The 19,501-nt window shown below is 49.4% G+C and overlaps 1 protein-coding gene across 13 annotated transcripts in view; it reads left to right on the forward strand.

Annotated features, from left to right (window-relative positions):
- The first annotated feature begins 14,729 nt into the window (after window positions 1-14,729).
- The window catches only part of ABCC8 (ATP binding cassette subfamily C member 8), an 85,451-nt gene continuing 80,679 nt past the window's right edge, over window positions 14,730-19,501 (forward strand). For all 13 annotated transcript variants that reach the window (XM_032166502.2, XM_032166505.2, XM_032166506.2 and 10 more), the window contains exons 1-2: window positions 14,730-14,923; window positions 16,830-16,971. In XM_032166502.2, coding sequence (XP_032022393.1) covers window positions 14,776-14,923; window positions 16,830-16,971 — 290 coding nt within the window. In that variant the 5' untranslated portion in view covers window positions 14,730-14,775. The remainder of the gene's footprint in view (window positions 14,924-16,829; window positions 16,972-19,501) is intronic.

The raw sequence follows: 19,501 nt of genomic DNA on the forward strand, positions 1-19,501 counted from the left end.
TGCTGAGGCCTTCAGCTGGTCAGTGCCTGGAGTCTCACCATTGGAAATTCACCTGCAGCTGGAGTGAATGAGTTTATCAGCGCTTACTGGGACTTGGTGAGTGAGACGGTAAAGAGGCTTTGAGCTCCTGATTAGAGGAGAAGGGCAGGGAGGATGAGCACTAGGCCGGGCAGTAAGGGGGACTGAGAGGAGGCAGGGGAGGTTGACGGCATAGTCCTGAGTCCGGAGGTCACCTAGGGCTGGCAAAGTGCGTAGGCTACGATGGGCTTCAGCTTCCTTTTTTATGATGCTCTCTTCATTGTCATCAAGGAAATGAGCTCTCATTAGAAAGTTGTCCCACATTGAACCCAGAGTGCATAGTTCTCTCCAGCAGACATTGATATTAACCAGGTAGGAAAGGAAAGAGCCAAAGAATTTGTATAGAGGTAGAATCTAAATCAGCTCCTGACTCACTTTGGAAGCTGTAGGAACACTGCTGGGGCCAGAGTCCATGGCAGGACTGGGCCAGACATCAGGATCCACTTCAGTGACCAAGACTGAGCATTTTAGGGCTAAAACTAGGGCAAGGACTGCCCATGGGCCAGCACTCTCTAACTAGCCAGCCAGGCAGCCACTTACCACTCATCAAATCTGACCCACAAGATGAACCTTGTTTGCCACCCTAGACCCTAAACCCCTCATCACTGGATGTTCAGGAAAATTTAACTCAAGGAGGGGATGATTTGTCAGGATCCCCCTAAGTTGGTGGCAGAGGTGCCCATTCTCTGCACCACCCAGTGGAAACACAAACCTAAAAAGCCTGGGAATCCGAGGATGCCCTTTGACTCTGAACTTTTGGCATTCTACACATCTCATTGAAGTTGCTTTCCACAGCTAGTCCCCAGGGTTTGCTGAGCTGGCTTTGAGCCTCTCGCCTCCGTATCTGGGAGTCAGAGGGGAAAGGGCTGAGTTTATGGCCTCTGTACTTCTGTGACTCTCTTTGGGCCTGTGTGGCTGGGAAGCTTGTTCTCACCCAGTTCCAGCCTAATTCCCAAGACCAAGATGAGGATAAGAATCTGTTTCCAGAGCTGAGAGCCCTGTTCTCTCCTGTCGCTGCAATGACAATTCCAGCTCTCTGGAGGCCAGGCTGGCCATCCCTCTGTGAGCAGGAGCAGCCCCCTGGGGAAGGCAGGTGGGTTGCCTGACACAGGGAGAGGGTAGAGGGCTGCAATTGTCTTTCTGCGGCCTGGGGTTTGCAGCCCAGAAGTCTGCCACTGGCCTTCGTAGGAATAAGATTGTCACTAACTACTAGGTGTTTACTACTTGTCAAGCACTGTGCTGAACTCTAAATGTGTGGTGACTCATTTAATCATTACATGGAATCCTACGAGGTACACAATGCTGTTATCTTCATTAGGGAAACTGAGGCACCAAGGCGTTAAGTAACATACCTGAGGTTAAATAGATAGTAAGTAGTATAGATCAGGCAGGGCTGCTCCAGGAATCCATGTCATTAACCACAGTGCTATACTGCTTCAAGTAGATGAGAAAGAAACGATGTACGGAATCTGATTTCATGTGCCCCTCAGCCTGGCATTCAAAGTTCTACATCCTCTGGCCCCCAGACCATTTCTCCAGCCCCAGTTCTTGCCAAATGACTTCCTCTGCTCCTGCCACATCAACCTCTCTGGTTTCCTTGGCCTGCCATGCTCCATCGCTTCTCTGTGTCTTTGCATGTGTTCACTCTACCCTGTCTTCGTCATGCCTATGTGAACTCCTATGCACCCTTTAAGGCCTAGATCAACTATCAAAGGAGGGCACTGAGCCCGGCATAGAATGAGATTTCAGTCAATGTGAGCACACCACTCCCTCTTGAAAAGGACCCTTTGGATTCCAAGTGACAGAAACCCAATTGAAGAGGACCAGTTAAGTGAAAAACCCAGGAGTATATGATGTCAGGTTTGGCCGGATCAAGATATTACAATGATGTATCTATTCTGGCCATCTGTGTTAGTCAGGGGTCTCCAGAGAAATTGAAGCAAGAGAGAGAGAGATTTTTATTTTAAGGAATTGACTCACACAATTGTGGAGGCCAGCAGGGCCAAAACCTGCAAGGCAGGCCAGCAAGCTGGAGACAAGGGAAGAGCTGATATTGCAGCTCTGGGCCACAGCCAGTGCGTTGGCAGAATGCTCTCTTCCTAGGAGGACATCAGCCTTTTTTTCTTTTAAAGCTGTGAGCCGATTGGATGAGGCCCACCCACATGATGGAGGATAAGTCTACTGATTTAAATGTTAATCTCATCTAGAAAATGCCTTCACAGTAACATCTAGATGTGTCTGACCAAATATCTGGGCACTGTGGCCCAGCCAAGTTGACACATAAGATTAACCAGTGTTCTGTGTCTGGACTCCTCTGTTTGGCTTCATTCCCAGATGGGCTCTTTCCACATGATGCCAAGATGGCCTCTGCTATTCTAAACGTATTCCACCAAGTAGTGCAACCCCAGGGGGGAAAGCACACCTTTTTCCTAATAGTTCCAGCTAAATCCTGAGGATTTACTCTGATTAGCTCAACATGGGGGTGTGGCCATCCCTGATTAGCCAGACCTGGGTCACACACCCACCCATGTAGCCAGGGTTTAGAGTGAGCCCCTCCAGTACCACATGGACTAGGTAAAGGGGAAAGGTGGGTTCCAAAAGGAAAATTGGGGGCTGTTGCAGAAGAAGGAGAAATGGATCTAAGGCAGACACAGAGGGGTGTCCCCTGAGAACCCTTGTCCCCAGAAGTGCCCTTTCTGCTCCTTTTCACCTATTCTTCCCTTTCCTCACCCTGCGACCTACACTGGAAGGGTCCTGTGGCCAAGACACCAGGGGTTCATTCCCTTGGTATATGGAACCCCCACCAACACCCAGCTGCCGGAGTTGGGTAGTCGGCCAACACCTGGGAGTAAAAAATGGTATGTGATCTTGTATGACCACAAGACCCCCAAGGCTAAGATATGAGGTTTCCAATACTTGCTCCCCAAATGTCCAGGGGCGAGAACTGAAATCTGACCTTGGTCACATTTCTTAAATCTCATTTTGGTTTCTTCAACTATAAAGGGGGTATAAATAGAACTTCCTTCATAGAACTGTCAGGATCAAAAGAAATACAGATAAACTGCTTAGAAATAGTTCTTGGCCCTGAAATTAATATTAACTTAAAATCTGGGATGAATGCTATAGAAAGAGCAGCTTGAGGCCCATCTCACTCCTGAGGATGGAGCTTCCTAAGGGGAGGCTCTGAGGCAAAGGGTTGTTCCTTACTGTGCCCCCGCACTTACACCTGTAGCCTTACACCTATAGCAACTTCTCCTCTCTGCGGGAAATCCTCTAAGCTCTTTCCCTTTCTCTAAGGACCCCTAATAGACCACTAGCTGAAAGCGTGCATGTGGGTACACACACATGTACATGTTGGGGTTTTAGTATTCATCTTTATTAACTTTCTCCTCAGTGCACACAGGAGGTAGAACAGACAGATTTCTTGTCAGTTACCTTACAGTAAATAAGTGTGTCAGCTTCCATTGCCCAGACCTTATCCCTGCATGATGTGTTAAAAGCCTACAGGAAAAAAATCTCCTCTCTGAGTGGCAGGACACTCGGTGAGAGGCCGAAAACAATAGTTTTCTCCATTTATATACAGAAGTTAGACAGCCGTCCCTGCCTCCTCTCCTGAGAGGTGAAGGGAAAAAACAAAACAAAAACCTTTGCTTCTTTGAGAAAGGATAGAAAGAATCTCAGCTTTTCACTCTAACTTTTTTGAATGTAAATACTTAGGGGAACAAATGCTGGCGAGGATGTGGAAAAAAGGGAACCCTCATACACTGTTGGTGGGAATGTAAATTAATACAGCCTCTATGGAGAACAGTTTGGAGGTTTCCTCAAAAAACTAAAAATACACCTACCATATGATCCAGCAATCCCACTGCTGGGTATATATCCAAAAGAAAGGAAATCTGTGGTGGGGCACAGTGGCTCATGCCTGTAATCTCAGCACTTTGGGAGGCCAAGGCGAGCAGATCACGAGGTCAAGAGATTGAGACCATCCTGGCCACCATGGTGAAACCCCGTCTCTACTAATAATACAAAAAGAAAATTAGCTGGGCGTGATGGTGCGTGTCTGTAGTCCCAGCTACTCGGGACGCTGAGGCAGAAGAATCACTTGAACCCGGGAGATGGAGGTTGCAGTGAGCTGAGATGGCACCACTGCACTCCAGCCTGGTGACAGAGTGAGACTCCGTCTCAAAAAAAAAAAAAAAAAAAAAGACAAGAAATTAGTATCTGTAAGGTATATCTACACTCCCATGTTTGCTGCAGCACTGTCACAATAGTCAAGATTTGGAAGCAACCTAAGTGTCCATCCACAGATGAAGAAAAAAAGGTGGTTCATATACACAATGGAGTACTATTCAGCAATAAAAAAGAATGAGATCCTGTCATTTGCATCAACCTGAATGGAACTGGAGGCTATTATGTTAAGTGAAATAAGCCAGGCACAGAAAGACAAACATCACAGGTTCTCACTTATTTGTGGGATCTAAAAATCAAAACAATTGAATTCATGGAGATAGAGAGTAGACGGATGGTTACCAGATGCTGGGAAGAGTAATGGGAGGGTGGGGAGGGAGATGGAGATGGTTAATGGGTACAAAAAAAAATAGAAAGAATGAATAAGACCTAGTATTTGACAGCACAACAGGGTGACTACAGTCAATAATTTAATTGTACATTTAAAAAATAACTAAAAGAGTATAATCGATTGTTTGTAACTTAAAGATAAATGCTTGAGGGCCCTGGATACCCCATTTTACATGATGTGATTATTTCACATTGCATTCCTGTATCAAAACATATCCCATACCCCATAAATATATACACCTACTATGTACCCACAAAAATTAAAATAAAGAAATACCTAGGGATTTAGGTAGGGAGATAGCATTCTAGTCTTCCTGGCACCTTGGGACCTTAGCCTGGAGACCTAGCCCTAGCTGTAACCCTTTGGCCCCCTTGGGGAGATAAGAAATTTTTTATCCTTTAAAAAAATTGTGGTACAACACACATAACATAAAACTTACCATTGTAACCATTTTTAAGTATGGTTGAGTGACATTAAGTACATTCACACCGTTGTGCAACCATCACCACCACCCATCTCCAGAACTCTTTTCATCTTGCAAAACTGAACTCTGTACCCATTAAATAACAACTCCCATTCTCCCCATCCTGCGGCCCCTGGTAATCATCATTCTCCTTTCTGTCTCTATGAATCTGACTATTCCAGGTACCTCATATGAGTAGACACATTTTATTATCCATTTAGAACAGACCCATCAACTAGACACATAGCTACGATCTGATTCTCATGCTTATATGAAAGGCAGAATGCTTCTAAGGAAGGTGAAAGCACAACTTCTTTTCCTTTATGTCATATACATTTTCAAGTCTCAGAAGACTAGGGCTTTTTACAGGAGCACTGAGAAATTCAAGGGAATGTTATTTCCCCACAGTCCACGTGTGCAAACAGTATGATGGTTGCATGCTGGCTGACGACAGCAGGTTCTCAGCAAGCACAGAAGGTGCTTGGAGGTGGCTACCTCCAAGGAAGCAGGGTCTCTCCCTCTCTGCCTGTATGTGGCACAGCTGGCCACTCTGGCCACAGACTCTTCATTGGTCAAGGGTGATCCTGAGAACAGTGAACCAGCTCAGACTACTGTGCAGGCCCCATCACTTACCTGACAGGTACCAAGGAGCAAAATCTTGTCTTATGTGATTCCAGACCCTCGACACAGTCCAACAGCCATCCAGCGGGCAGCTACCTCAGGCCTGCAGCTCCTAACTCTGAGTCCATAAGTGGATTTAGGAAGAGGGACGCAGGGGAGGGAACTTTAAGTCAGCCCACTTCAGGGAAGGACCAGGAAAGGGTTAACTAGGAAGTGACCATGGAGCCCAGTGCTGAAAGCTGAGCAGCAGGTCGTCAGATGGCTGGGGGATTTGGAGGTGACGTCCCCAAGAGGGAACAGCACAGCCTCTGGGAAGGCCTGTTTTTAGCTTCCATTGCCCTGTTCTGGGCACACACAGCAGGTGCTTTGTAAATATGGATTGTCAAATGAATGATGGCTGCCTATAGGAGCAGAAGCTATGTGGGGAACTCATTGGCTGAAAGTTCTGAAGCACTAACAATCTAGCCCCCCTCCACCCCATTATTTTCCATGACTCCCCTCAGCCTGCACCCTATCGTAGAAAGACTCATTTGTTCACTCACTGCATCTGGAAAATTGTATCTCAGCGGCCCCTCCTTTGCACACACTGGTATATCCTTTCCAACCAGGCTGTCTTCTTCACCTGTACAGACTGGGCCAACCCTCAAGGCCACCGTTTCCCCTAAAGCTTCTAGGAAGCTCCCTTTCCAAGCCCAGACAACTTTTTGTTTTTAAATAAACATATATTTCTTTTGTTTTCCAAGCCATATTGTAAACCCCTAAGGGCAGGGACCATCAGTTATTATTCCTTAACTGGAGACAATGTGGTGGAGAGAAATGGTTCTCAAACTTTAGCATGCATCACAGTCACCTGGAGGACTTGTTAAAGCAGACGTTTGGACTAGAGTTTCAGATTTAGTAGGTTAGGGGCTGACCTGAGAATGTGCATTTCTAACAAATTCTCATGTAATCCTGCTGGTCCCAGGGACCACATTTTTTGAAAACCATCAGTACAGAAAGCAGACCCAGCTGAACCTGGGTTCCAATCTAGGCTCCGAATCTTACTGGGCTGTGTGAGTTAGGACAAGTCCCTTAGCCTCTATGGGCCTCAGTTTCCTAAGGACACAATAATACTGACTTCGCAGGCTTACAGAGGAACCCAGCTGGCACAGCAGGTGCTTAATAAATGCCCATTGCTGACTGTCTCAGTTACACATTGGTGCACCCCCTGGCTGAGCCAGGTTATTTCCCATTAGGGGAATGAGCAACACCTCAACACTCTCCTCCCCTACTCTATCCCACCAGGGGACTGGTCTCTGGGGCAGCAAAGGAATTTTACATGATTTCTCTGGCTTCAGTGGAAAAGGCGATGCTTCTCTCAAAACCGCTGGGGTTGCTCTTCTAAACAGAACTTCTCTAGGCTCTGTCCTCTGTCCAAGCCTCAGAGCACTCGCATCATTAAATAATTACCTCCTCAAGGACACACTGGAAAAAAAACCTTCAAATTTAATATATTTACTGATTTGAAATTTTAGTGTACAAATTTTAGCTAAAAAATAGCTTTTGGCTCAACATGGGGCATGAGGAGGCACTTTGGCAATGTCGTCTTACAGCAGGTAAATGCTAGGTACTGGCTGTGAGTCTGTCTCCATGTTTCTCTCACTCCTGACTCTCTCTCACACACTCTCTCCATTTCAGGTTTCTGCTTGCCCTGACTCGAGAGGTTCTTCTCTGGCCAAGTACCAGAGAAGGGTCTTTCTCCCTCCTCTCCCACAGAATCATGGTCTCACGTGTAGCCACACTTACCTCCATTTATATAGCAAGTTTTCATCAGTGCACAAGTGACTTAGTTTGTGCTGCTCTAACAAAATACCATAAGTTGGGTGACTTATAAACAACAGACATTTATTCCTCCTAGTTCTGGAGGCTGGGAAGTCCAAGATCAAGGCACCAGCAGAATTGGTGTCTGGTAAGGACCTGCCTCCTCATAGGTGGCCATCTTCTCACTGTAAACTTACATGGTGGAAGGGGCAAATGACATCTCTGGGGCCTCTTTCATAAGGGTACTAATCCCATTCATGAGGACTCTACCCTCATGATGTAATCATCTCTGGATGGCTCCATCCCCTAACACCATCACCTTGGGGATTAGGATTTGGGGATGGGAGGTACATAAACACTCAGTCCATTGCAACAAAGAAGTCAACTATATACATTATGTATGGAAACGCACTCAACCAGCCAAGTCTAAATAAGAACAGGGGATTGATCATCAGAGAAATGCAAATCAAAACTACAATGAGATATTATCTCACCCCAGTTAAAATGGCTTATATCCAAAAGACAGGCAATAACCCAGGAGGTGGAGGTTGCAGTGAGCTGAGATCATGCCACTGCACTCCAACCTGGGTGACAGAGTAAGACTCCGTCTCAAAACATAAAATAATTCTCGGCTGGGTGCAGTGGCTCACGCTTGTAATCCCAGCACTTTGGGAGGCCGAAGCGGGCGGATCACGAGGTCAGGAGATCGAGACCACAGTGAAACCCCATCTCTACTAAAAATACAAAAGATTAGCCGGGCGTGGTGGCGGGCGCCTGTAGTCCCAGCTACTCGGAGAGGCTGAGGCAGGAGAATGGCGTGAACCTGGGAGGCGGAGCTTGCAGTGAGCCAAGATTGCGCCACTGCACTCCAGCCTGGGCGACAGAGCGAGACTCCGTCTCAAAAAATAAAAATAAAAATAATAAAATAAAATAAAATAATTCAAAGAGTATAACTGGATTATTTATAACACGAAGAAAAGATAAATGCTTGAGGTGATGGATGCCCCATTTATTCTGATGTGATTATTATACGTTATCAAAAGATCTCATGTACCTCATAAATACATCCACCTACTCTGTATCCACAAAAATTAAATAAATAAATAAGAACAGGGGGCTTACTCTGCAGACACTGCATTCAGACAAGTCCCCCATCCCACCACATCACACCCCCTTCCAAAGGGATAGCTTCCACTCCCGTTTTTGCCTTCTTCATTTATCCCACCCCTGCCTAAGCCCATCCCTGTATCTCAGAAGGCTGCCCCAGTAGGAACCTGGACTCTGACACCTTCTTTGCTGGATGACCTTGGTCAGCCAAGGTTTTCTCTCTGCCTTATTCTCAACTTAGTAATAGCAATCATACTACCTGCTTTAAAGAGAGATGGTGACTAAGCCAGAAAATGTAATAAATGACTTGGCACTAGGTGGGAATTCAATCAATTATTAAAAATAAAATAAAATAAAAATCAGTGACTATCTTGGGATTCCAGACAAGAAGCCCTCGGCTGACCTGAAAGTGGAAAAGCTTGACTCGAGTGTCTCCTGTATGCCAGGCTTTCTCCACACACAATCCATAAGAGAGAGATTATTCTTCCTATTTGACAGCTGAGGCTCAGGGAGGTTGACTGGCCCAAGGTCACACAACTGGTCAGTGGTAACACCAGGACCTAAACTTCCCCACCACAGAGTTTGGGTTTAGGCAAGCTCTGCTCAGGGGACAGGAGCTGAAGTCCCTCTGGGGAGAAGGGAGGAATGTATAGGAAATGGGAAGTTATTGAGCAGTGCCCTTGCATCACTTGGCCTCGGCCCCAGCTCTAGCAGGACCCTCCAGGCCCAGACAGCTGAGGCCATGCTGTGCCAGCCAGAGGCATCTGTCAATTCCTGGCTGGGCCAGAGAGCAGAGAACTCTTTGGCTGAACCCTGACAGACAGTCTGCAACAATGTGGCCCTGAGCAGGGAGCGGGTTCAGCCAGCACACCTTATGGGATTCCACAGCATTGGGCCAGACCTAGAGCTGTCCCCCTGCTGTTCACACACATTTCCTTCCATCAGCAGTGGCAGCTGTCTCCAATGCAAATCACTGCAGGGTCATTTGTGTGCCTGCTTCACCCAAGGGGGTAAGGCCCCAGGGAGCAGGGCCCCCTCACCCTCGAATCTTCCCATCTGACCCCCGACTGATGCCAACGACAGAACTAGGCCTTTCTTTCGGGTTCTAACATAGAGAAAAGGCAAAAGGCACAGATACACAGGTTTCCCCAAAGGTCTGTTCTTTGGGCCTTGCACTCTCTCCTCAGGAGCCAAAGTCTGCGAGGCAGAAAAATCCTTGGTACCCCCAGGATCCCTTTGGGAAGTAGTTAACAGCACAGGCTTTGAAGCCAGGCCTCACTGAGTTTGGGTCTTTTCTCCACCAACTCCCCCAGCTGTGTTACTAGGGAATGGGGCTTAACCTCTCTGAGCCTCAGTTCTCCCGATAGTTGTAACTACTAGGCAGAGTTACTGTGAGATTTAAAACATGTAAAGTGGTTGGCATATACTAAGCACTCAACAACTGTTGGTGAAACAGAAAGGAGAAAATCTTATCCTCCCTGCCCCCTCAACAATCTTCCCAGGAAGAGAGCAGGTTTGGGGATGACCAGCAGCTTGGGAAGGGAGCAAGACTTGCTAGAGAAACCCTAAGTGGGTAAGCAAGCTGAAGGCCAGTACTGACTTGCTCTGGGTCACAATGGGCATGTTTTTTAAAAAAGAAACTCTGTGGAAGAAAGGAAGAGAAGATATGAGATACGCACAAAGGAGAAGACCACTGGGGGTACAGGAGAAATAGGGGGATTTACTAAGTTCCTGCTGTGAGTTGTGTGAATTACACCTTTTCTAGCTCTCTGTAAAGAGCTCGGTAAAGCTTTCATTTTTTTAAACCAATGGACTGGGAGTTGGCTCTTTTAGAGGATGCAAGGAGATGCTGAGTTTGACCTTAAGTGGCCTCAAGGGTGTAGAGCAACCAGGCTATCCGTGGGAGTTACCCTTCTGCATTATGTTACTGTGGTGAGGGTGATCTTGGACCAAAACTTAAGTGGACAAGATAAACAATGTTATTTAATTTCTGTATCAAGTCCCCATCCCACTAGGCTGGCAGAAAACATTAGCCTTGGGCCTTCTTGGATTTCCTTCCCCACCTCTCCAGTTACGTGGTGTCAAGAGACTGGGGAGGGTTCGTCTTGTTCCTGCCTTACGCTCACCATTCAAGTATGGCCTCTGTTGTCTAGAGGCCCTGCCCTGGGACAAGAAGAGCTTTCTTCAAAACAGCCCTTCTATGTGAGCCAGGCACAGTGGCTCACACCTGTAATCCCAACACTTTGAGAGGCCAAGGTTGGGGTGGGGCAGGGGGGATCCCTTGAGGCCAGGAGTTTGAGACCAGCCTGGGCAACACAGTAAGACCCCCATCTCTACAGCAAAAAAAAAAATCTTAAAAACCTAAAAAGCCCTTGTATGGATTTTCTAACACAGTCTACACACAGCCTGCCCTTTCTGGGTGGCTGTCCCCCAGCCACCCCTACAACAGACAGGCAGGGAGGTTGGGCACAGGCTCCCTCTCAAAAGAACTTCTCTGTCTACTTCCCTCCTCCTGACATGGGGCAAGATGGAGATGAGACAGGAGATCACTTCCCCCTCCCAAGTTCCAGTTAAGACATTTTGTCTCTGCATCAGTCCTCTCTTTTACTGGTTCTACAGTCTTCCGAGTTCCCCTGTGGACACAGGCTTTGAGCACCTGAGGGAGACGGAAAAGGACACATCTTTCCCTGTCAGTGAGGGTCACCCGAACTTAGGCTCTGTACTTGTTCTCCACTATTCCACAGTATAGCTCACACCATGAGTTTTGCTTTTGTCTGTTTTTAACCAGACCACTGTTGATTATGGTTATTGAAAGGGTTTAGTTCTTAAACTATAACCCCACTCCATTATGTCACCATTGTCATTGTAATGACCCTCTCTGCCGTCGTCACTGGAACACTGGCACTCCTAGTCAGCCAGATAGAGACAAAGGCACTAAGGCCAAGGCCAGAGCAACATCAGAGCTGGAAGGGGCTTTTTTTTTTTTTTTTTTGAGACAGGGTCTCTCTCTGTCGCTCAGGCTGGAGTGCAGTGGCCCGATCACGGCTCACCGAAGCCTTAACCTCCCTGGCTCAAGGGATCTGGAAAGGACTTTTCTGAAGCTCTGTGCTAGCCGCTTTACTGCACCCTGCCTGAGGCCACACCCACCCAGTAGCCGGTGAGTGTGAGAATCCAATCCCAGAAATCCAGCCCTAGTTTTCATTTTGCCAGGATAATGGCTGGGAATTCTCAGAGCGGGGTACCCTTGCTCAAAGCAAGCTCCCAGAGTCTGACCTTCTTCCAGCCCCTAGCAAGAGAAACAGGAGGTATCCCTAGAGGTGGGGAAGCACCAGAGACCCAGCACCTCCCCCTACAGAGACAGATGTAGCCCTGTTACAGACATAAATGATTTTGTATGCCACACACTGCTCTGCGTCTGTGTCTTGGACATCTTCCCCTGCCAGTAAGCATAACTCTATTCTCTGCGCTTGCTCCACAGTATCCCACAGTACAGACAATATCTGTTTTTTGTCTATTTGGGTTTTGTCTGTTTGAACCAGCCCCATATTGATAAGCATTTGGGTTGATTCCAGGATTACAACCCATATACTACAAAGGAAGTCCTTTCATGCCCCCATGTGCACCTGACTCCACACTTTTCAAAGTAATTCTTCCACCCACATGGTGGGCAGTGTGGTGCATGTCCTCAGTGTAGAGCTAGGTGCAGGGAAAGGTGGAATTTGTCCACAGTCACACAGTAAGTTTGTGCTAGAGATGGCAAACACGGGTCCCCAAGACTCCAGACTTAACACTCTCTTAGTCCCAGGTGATGCTCCCTTAATACCAGACTTTTTGTTTGTTTTAAATGACCCGGAATAGGCAAGTGTGAGGGTTGCACCAGGCATTGTGGGGTGAGGGAGAGACCATTAAATAACCCTGATTGATCGAGGGGCTGCCATGTGTGGTCACCCAGGGGATGAAGTAGCTTGGACCATCTCCCCATCTTGCAAAGCACATTCATATCCATGATCTCATCTTAATCCTCTGGGTTCCATATTATTATCTTTTCCATTTAGAAATAAGGACACTGAAGTGCAGAATGGTAGCTTGCCCCCAAATCACACAACTAGTAGTGGTAGAGCCAGGACTAGGAACCCTGTTCTTTAAAAGTAAATATATTATTACTGCTAAAAAGAAAGATAGCCTTGCTGAAAATGTGAAAAACTGAAATTGTAACTACAAAACAAAATAACAACATTGCAGAAAATATGAAAAAGAAATCTTGAAAGCAAGAAAAATAAACTAAAAGAAAAAATCTTGCTAGGTGACCATGGACCTGTCATCTCATCTCTCTGAATCTCAGTTGTCTCATTTTTAAAGAAAGGGAATGATGATAAGCACAGCGACGGCGGCTAATACATACCAAGCACGCCTTACCGTATTCCCAAGTCTGACCTTTCCCCGCAGGCTTCATGCGAACATACATATTTCATACGGCTATAATCATGGGAAGCACAATTTTGTTTGCCGTTTTTCACCTGACACTATCTTGTAAACTTTTTCTATTGACTACACAGACTCAGCTAGCACCGTTCCAGCGGTTGCATTAACTCAGGTTAATTAACCCCTGTCCCTGGTGCTGGATATTTACTGCCACCAAGTTTTCACGATTTTGGCTGATGCTGCAAGAAAACATCTTTTGGCTTCAGAGAAATTCTCCAAAGTCAGAGACTGAGGCTTTCAGACCCTGAACTCCGGCTTTCCCAAGGCTTTTCACCCAACCCCATCTGCCCTCTGCCTCAGGGCCTGGGCAGAGCCTCGGCCTTGCTGACAGCATGCTGGAGAGGCTCACCAGGCTCAGCAGCCTCAGGGCAGGCTCAGTGAAGCTTGCAGGCAAAGGGGCTGAAGGGATCTTCCTTTTGTGTTCCCCTGACCCTTCCTGAGAACATGTGCACTTATGCTTCATACCCTAACTAGGAAAGTTCTTAAATCTAACCCCCAAATCCCATTTTCTGTTCTTTCTACATACGATATAAACTTCTTTGGGCCACAGTCTTGTGAAAATCTCTCCAGAAAGTATAGGAAGGCATAATGTTGTCTTTACAATTTCAAGGTGTCCTCCAACTGTTAAGCCTGTCCCAGGTCAGGTTAAGAATTTCAGTCCCTCTCCACTGCGTCGCATCCGTCTGGCCAGATGCATTTCTTAAACTCCTCTTTTTCAGCCTGGGGCTGTCACCCATTCTACCCATTGGTCTGCCAGTCGCTGTAGGGTTGTCATGTACCAGAGGCATGAGTACAAATGATGGGGATGAGGACGGGGGACCTGAGGAGCTGGGTTCAAGCTATGCTTCCCTGCTCGCTGGCACTGAGACCTCGGGGAGTCACGTTACTGGCCTCCATTCAGCTCCCTCGCAGCTTGGGTTTCCCCATCAGAAAATTGGAAGCGATTAGAACCTGTACTTAGCAAGAGTGCTGGGAGATCCCTTGTGTGAAAGTGCCAGATACGCTGTAAAGTAGTACCTAGGAGTGCTCCACCTGGGATCACTTTTGAAAATGCCCAAGCCCCACTCCCCACCACCACCACAAGGTAACGTTCTGCCCCACTTTTCTCATCCATGTGGGGTAGAGACTTGCGCCATCCCTCGGCTCTCTACATCCATCCGCATCACTCCCAGGTGAACTCACACTCGGGACCCTGAACCCGCCCACTCCAGGCCATGTGGGCCCTTCTCGCCTCTTCTGCACGCCCCACCCTCCTTTCCCACCCACACTCCAGTGTACCCACACCCCACTCCCCATCTCAGCCTGCCTTTCCCCTCGCCCCCAGCGCACGCGCGCATCAGGGCACTCACGAAGCGACCCTGGCAACATCTGGGAGCACGCGCCTCCACATCTGGAAGGTGGGCGCAGGCGTGGCAGGGCCGGTAGGGTTCCTCGCCGCCCCCCGGCCCCGCAGGTGGTGGAGCAGGGCGGGGTGAGGGAGGGGGAGGCCGGCGGAGCTGGGCGGGGCCGGGGGGGCGGGGGCCTGACGGCCCGGCCGGGCGGCGGAGCCGCGAGGAACAGAGGCGCGGGAGGCGTGCGGAGCCAGCGGAGCCAGCGGAGCCAGCGGAGCCAGCTGAGCCCGAGCCCAGCCCGCGCCCAAGCCGCCATGCCCCTGGCCTTCTGCGGCAGCGAGAACCACTCGGCCGCCTACCGGGTGGACCAGGGCGTCCTCAACAACGGCTGCTTTGTGGACGCGCTCAACGTCGTGCCGCACGTCTTCCTACTCTTCATCACCTTCCCCATCCTCTTCATTGGTGAGTGCGCGCAGCGAGCCGCGGAGGAGGGGACGGGAGAGCAGGGAGGGAGGAGGAGGCGCTGCGCGCCGCACCGATCGGCGTCCCCTTCCGGCCCGCGGCCAACGTCCGCCTAGTTCCCGGGGTCCCCTGCCCTGTGTCCTGCCCGCCGGTCCCCGCACTCGCACACCAGCTCATCCCTTCACTCCCGCGGTGACCCCGATCCCGCGCCAAGCACAGCGGACGTTTTCGACCCATGGGATCACCAAGTTTTGCTTCTGCAGGGCCAAAAGCTGGGATGGGGAAAGGGGAAAGAGGAGGTCTCAGCACGCTGTGGGAAAGTGGAGAGGGGTCGGGCCTCACCCTCCGTGGCGCAGCTTAGGGAGCCGGGTCACCCCTCCCCCAAGGCAGCCTCCCTATCAGCTTCAGCTGGGCCTAGGGAGGAGGGAAGCCTGTGCTTTGGAGTCCGGGATGGAGGCCCTGCGAACCCCTATGCTTTCACCGGGCAGAGCCGCGCAGTGGTCCGTGATCTCTGACAGTCCCGGGTCCCCCTTTGGGCGAGGAGAGGCGAGAGCTAGGGACTTGGATTCCCTTCCCCCGCCACCCCAACCGGGCATGTGTTTCCAGAGCGCAACTTCTCAAGCTCTGCGCAAAGTAGCTCCGACTCGCCGACGCAGCGACCCCGGCGCCCTTGCTTGCAAAGTTGGGCGCCACCGCCGGGACAATCGCGCGTGCCTCTCCACTGAGGTCCCCCCCATCTCTCTGCAAGACCTTGACTCTTCCAGACTAGTCAAGTCTATCAACTCATAGGGTGTCCCCTGCATCCCCAAAACGTGTTCATTCACTTTAAGAAAACAAGCAAATCTTAAAATTCATATACAGCTTTGGGGAAGAAAGGAAAGATTGTCACAAAATTAGATTTACAAGAGGTTGCTGCAGAAGAAGAGTTGCTAGTTATTAACAAAGACAATTAGACAGAAATAGAAATAAAACATACAAAATATGTGCTCATATGTGCATCAAAAATCAAAAAAGAACAGCATTTACACTTCTGTTCTCAGCCAAACGATTTATTAACCTGACGACTTGTCACACAAGAAGTTAGTGTGTATAATGGGGTACCTTGGCAGGGCACAGTGGCTCACGTCTGTAATCTCAGCACTTTGGTGGGCTGTGACAGGAAGATTGCTTGAGTCCAGGAGTTTGAGACCAGCCTGGGCAACCTAGTGAGGCCCCCCACTTTTTCTTTTTTTTTTTTTTTTGAGACAGAGTCTCGCTGTCGCCCAGGCTGGAGTGCAGTGGCGCGATCTCGGCTCACTGCAGGCTCCGCCTCCCGGGGTTCACGCCATTCTCCTGCCTCAACCTCCCGAGTATCTGGGACTACAGGCGCCCGCCACCTCACCCGGCTAATTTTTTGTATTTTTAGTAGAGACAGGGTTTCACTGTGTTAGCCAGGATGGTCTCGATCTTCTGACCTCGTGATCCGCCCGCCTCGGCCTCCCAAAGTGCTGGGATTACAGGCGTGAGCCACCGCGCCCGGCCTAGATCCCCCCGCTTTCTACAAAAAATTAAATAGGTGAGCATGGTGATGTGCGCCTGTAGTCCCCGCTACTCAGGAGGCTGAGGCGGGAGGATCACTTGAGCCTAGGAGATCAAGGCTGTAGTGAGCCGTGATCGTGGCACAGCACTCCAGCAGAGGCAACAGAGCAAGACTCTGTCTCAGTAAAAAGGTGTGGTGGGGGAGGTATCAGCATAGGACCAGGCTGAATGAGTTGGACGTTTAGTTTGTGTACCAGCCTTGGAGATCCTTATGTGTAGGTGTCACCCTCACCATGAACCCAATGCCCAAGCACCTTTCTGGGGTTCATGCACCCTCCTCCTCCTCCAAGTGGGCAGGCATCCTGCCTCTGACTGTCTCTCTCTGCAGGATGGGGCAGTCAGAGCTCCAAGGTGCACATCCACCACAGCACATGGCTTCATTTCCCCGGGCACAACCTGCGGTGGATCCTGACCTTCATGCTGCTCTTCGTCCTGGTGTGTGAGATTGCGGAGGGCATCCTGTCTGATGGGTGAGTGACTGTCTGAGGACTCAGGAAAGTGAATCTGCTCCAGAGTACTTCCTGAAAGGCCCAAGGAGATCCTAGCTCACCTGCATTGCACAAGCCCGTATCTTTTGTTACGACATCCAGCAACTCAATGTCTCCTATGTGCCAACCTCTCTGAGATGGGCACTGGACACAAGTGAGTCCTAGGCCCTGCCATCAGTCCGGGAGAGTAGAGGGAACACGGATCTGCATGCCAAGTCCCAGTGAAATAATGCTAGAGCCTATTAGAATGCCACAACTCCAGTGGAAAATGCCAGGCCTCTTCTACAACCTGCCGGAGTTACCTTCTCGGAAAAAAAAATCTAACCATGCCACCCACTCTTGCATAAGACCTTTCCTTGGTTCTCAGCTGTTTTGAAGATGTGGTCTCTGCCCGGCGCGGTGGCTCAAGCCTGTAATCCCAGCCCTTTGGGAGGCCGAGGTGGGCGGATCACGTGGTCAGGAGATCGAGACCATCCTGGCTAACACGGTGAAACCCCGTCTCTACTAAAAATACAAAAAAATTAGCCAGGAGGGGTGGCGGGCACCTGTAGTCCCAGCTACTTGGGAGGCTGAGGTAGGAGAATGGCATGAACCTGGGAGGCAGAGCTTGCAGTGAGCCGAGATCACGCCACTGCACTCCAGCCTGGGTGACAGAGCGAGACTCCGTCTCAAAAAAAAAAAAAAGAAAGAAGATGTGGTCTCAGATCCTCAGCCCACCATTCAAGGTCTTCACAGTCAGCCCCACCTATCTCTGGCCTCATTCCCCATGCCCACCTTCCCTTTGGGCCTCACAGCACACTTCTCACACCTCTGCTACAGCACAGATCATACTGTATGTTAAAATTTATGTCTATTTGCAAAACTGTCTTCAGAGTCAGAAAGGCCTAAGAGTTAGAATCTGAGTCTTGTTCATCTTTGTGTTCACAGTGCAAGGCATGTGATAAACATAAACATTATTCAGTCCATAAACATTTATTGGGTCCTTAAGAGAATAAGTGAAACCACGTTACAAATAAGTACTCTGGGAGGCGAGAGGAAGGCAGAGTTGGGCAAGCTCCATGGTTGAGAGGGCTTTGGAGCGGAGTCTGGAAGGGTGACTAGGCTTCTGACACACAGAGGAGGAAGGAGAAAGAGAACTGGTGGTGCCTGAGGGAAGGGAAAAGGCACCAAAGAAAAAAGCAGGTAGGGCTAGGGAGCAGCGCAGGGGCTGGAGCATAAAACACAGGCTGGGGAGCAATGGAGGCTGAGGCTGGGAACCCAGGTTGGGGCATCTCAGGAGGACTGTGAATCCCAGACTGCAGGTTTGGGTTGGATTTGGTCGGCAGTTTGGAACAGAAGAGAGATGTCATCAGCACAACACTTTTAGGTGAGAACCTGAGGAGGTGTTCAGCGCGGGCTGGAGGCAAGGAGAAGCTAGAGGTATAATAGAAGCAGCACTTAGCATAGACTGCAGTAGTCTAGGTGAGCGATAACTGCAGACAGAAATGGTGTGTCAGCAGTCGGGGACAGAAGAGGAGCTGGAGCAGCCATCTCACTAAGGAAGAATCCAGTAACCAGCAAGGATGAGAGCCTGCCAGGAGAGGGAGTGGTGGAGGAGAGGGATATTTGGCTTGAGTGTCTGAGGTCCAGCGCCCCCGAGCTGGAATCAGACTATACCCAGACTGCACTCCTGCAGCACTGCCTGGCTCCTGTAGTTGAATGGCAGGGGATAGGCTCCTCATCCTCCCTCCCATTCCCCACCTTCCCTCCCCCAGTGTCCCTGCATCCTGGCTTCAGCAGTGATCTCTATAATACCTGCTTGCCTTGGAGGCAGCAGCTCTCCCTGCTTATCAAAGTCCCTAGACCAGCAAGAAGACCAGAAGGCATACTGCTACACAAGCAGGTGACAAGTCCGCCTCCACCTCCACCCCTACACCCCTTCCAAAGTAGCACAAATGCCACAGCAAGCCCTCAGATGGGAAATACTCACCAGATGGTGACAGAGAAAGACACCCCGCCCTTGGAGAAGGAAGACCTGGGTCTTCAGCAAGCACTGCTGCTGTGTACCAGCTAAGGGACTTTGCACAAGTCATTCAGGCTTTCTGGGCCTCACAAGCATTTATAAACATACGATAAAACATTTTAGTTGCCAACTTAAAAATGTGTGAGAAAGTATAAGATGTTTCAAAATTATTTCAAGGAGTAAAGAGGCAAGAGTTTTGAAGATCCCTGGGCAGGGTGTTGGCTGTTCCCAGTGTGGCCATTCATGACTGCTCTCTGGCCTTGTGAAACAAGCATCATAGTCCCTGGCTTGCCTGCTTCATGGGGCTGTGGAGGATGAAATTCGAGCATGGACAAGGTGCAGAGCCCGGAGTGGCAGAGCACTGGACAGAGTGTGTATTCCCAGAATGTGGGAAACTGGAATGAATCAGTCCAGGGACGCCCTCCTGCTGGCTGTCAGCAGCCCCTCCTGTATGTGGCTGCACTGCTTCAGCTCAGTGCAAAGGGCCATCTCCTCCCCAGAGCACAGATC

The sequence above is a fragment of the Hylobates moloch genome, unplaced genomic scaffold (assembly GCF_009828535.3).
Source record: "Hylobates moloch isolate HMO894 unplaced genomic scaffold, HMol_V3 SCAFFOLD_11, whole genome shotgun sequence".
NCBI lineage: Eukaryota > Metazoa > Chordata > Mammalia > Primates > Hylobatidae > Hylobates > Hylobates moloch.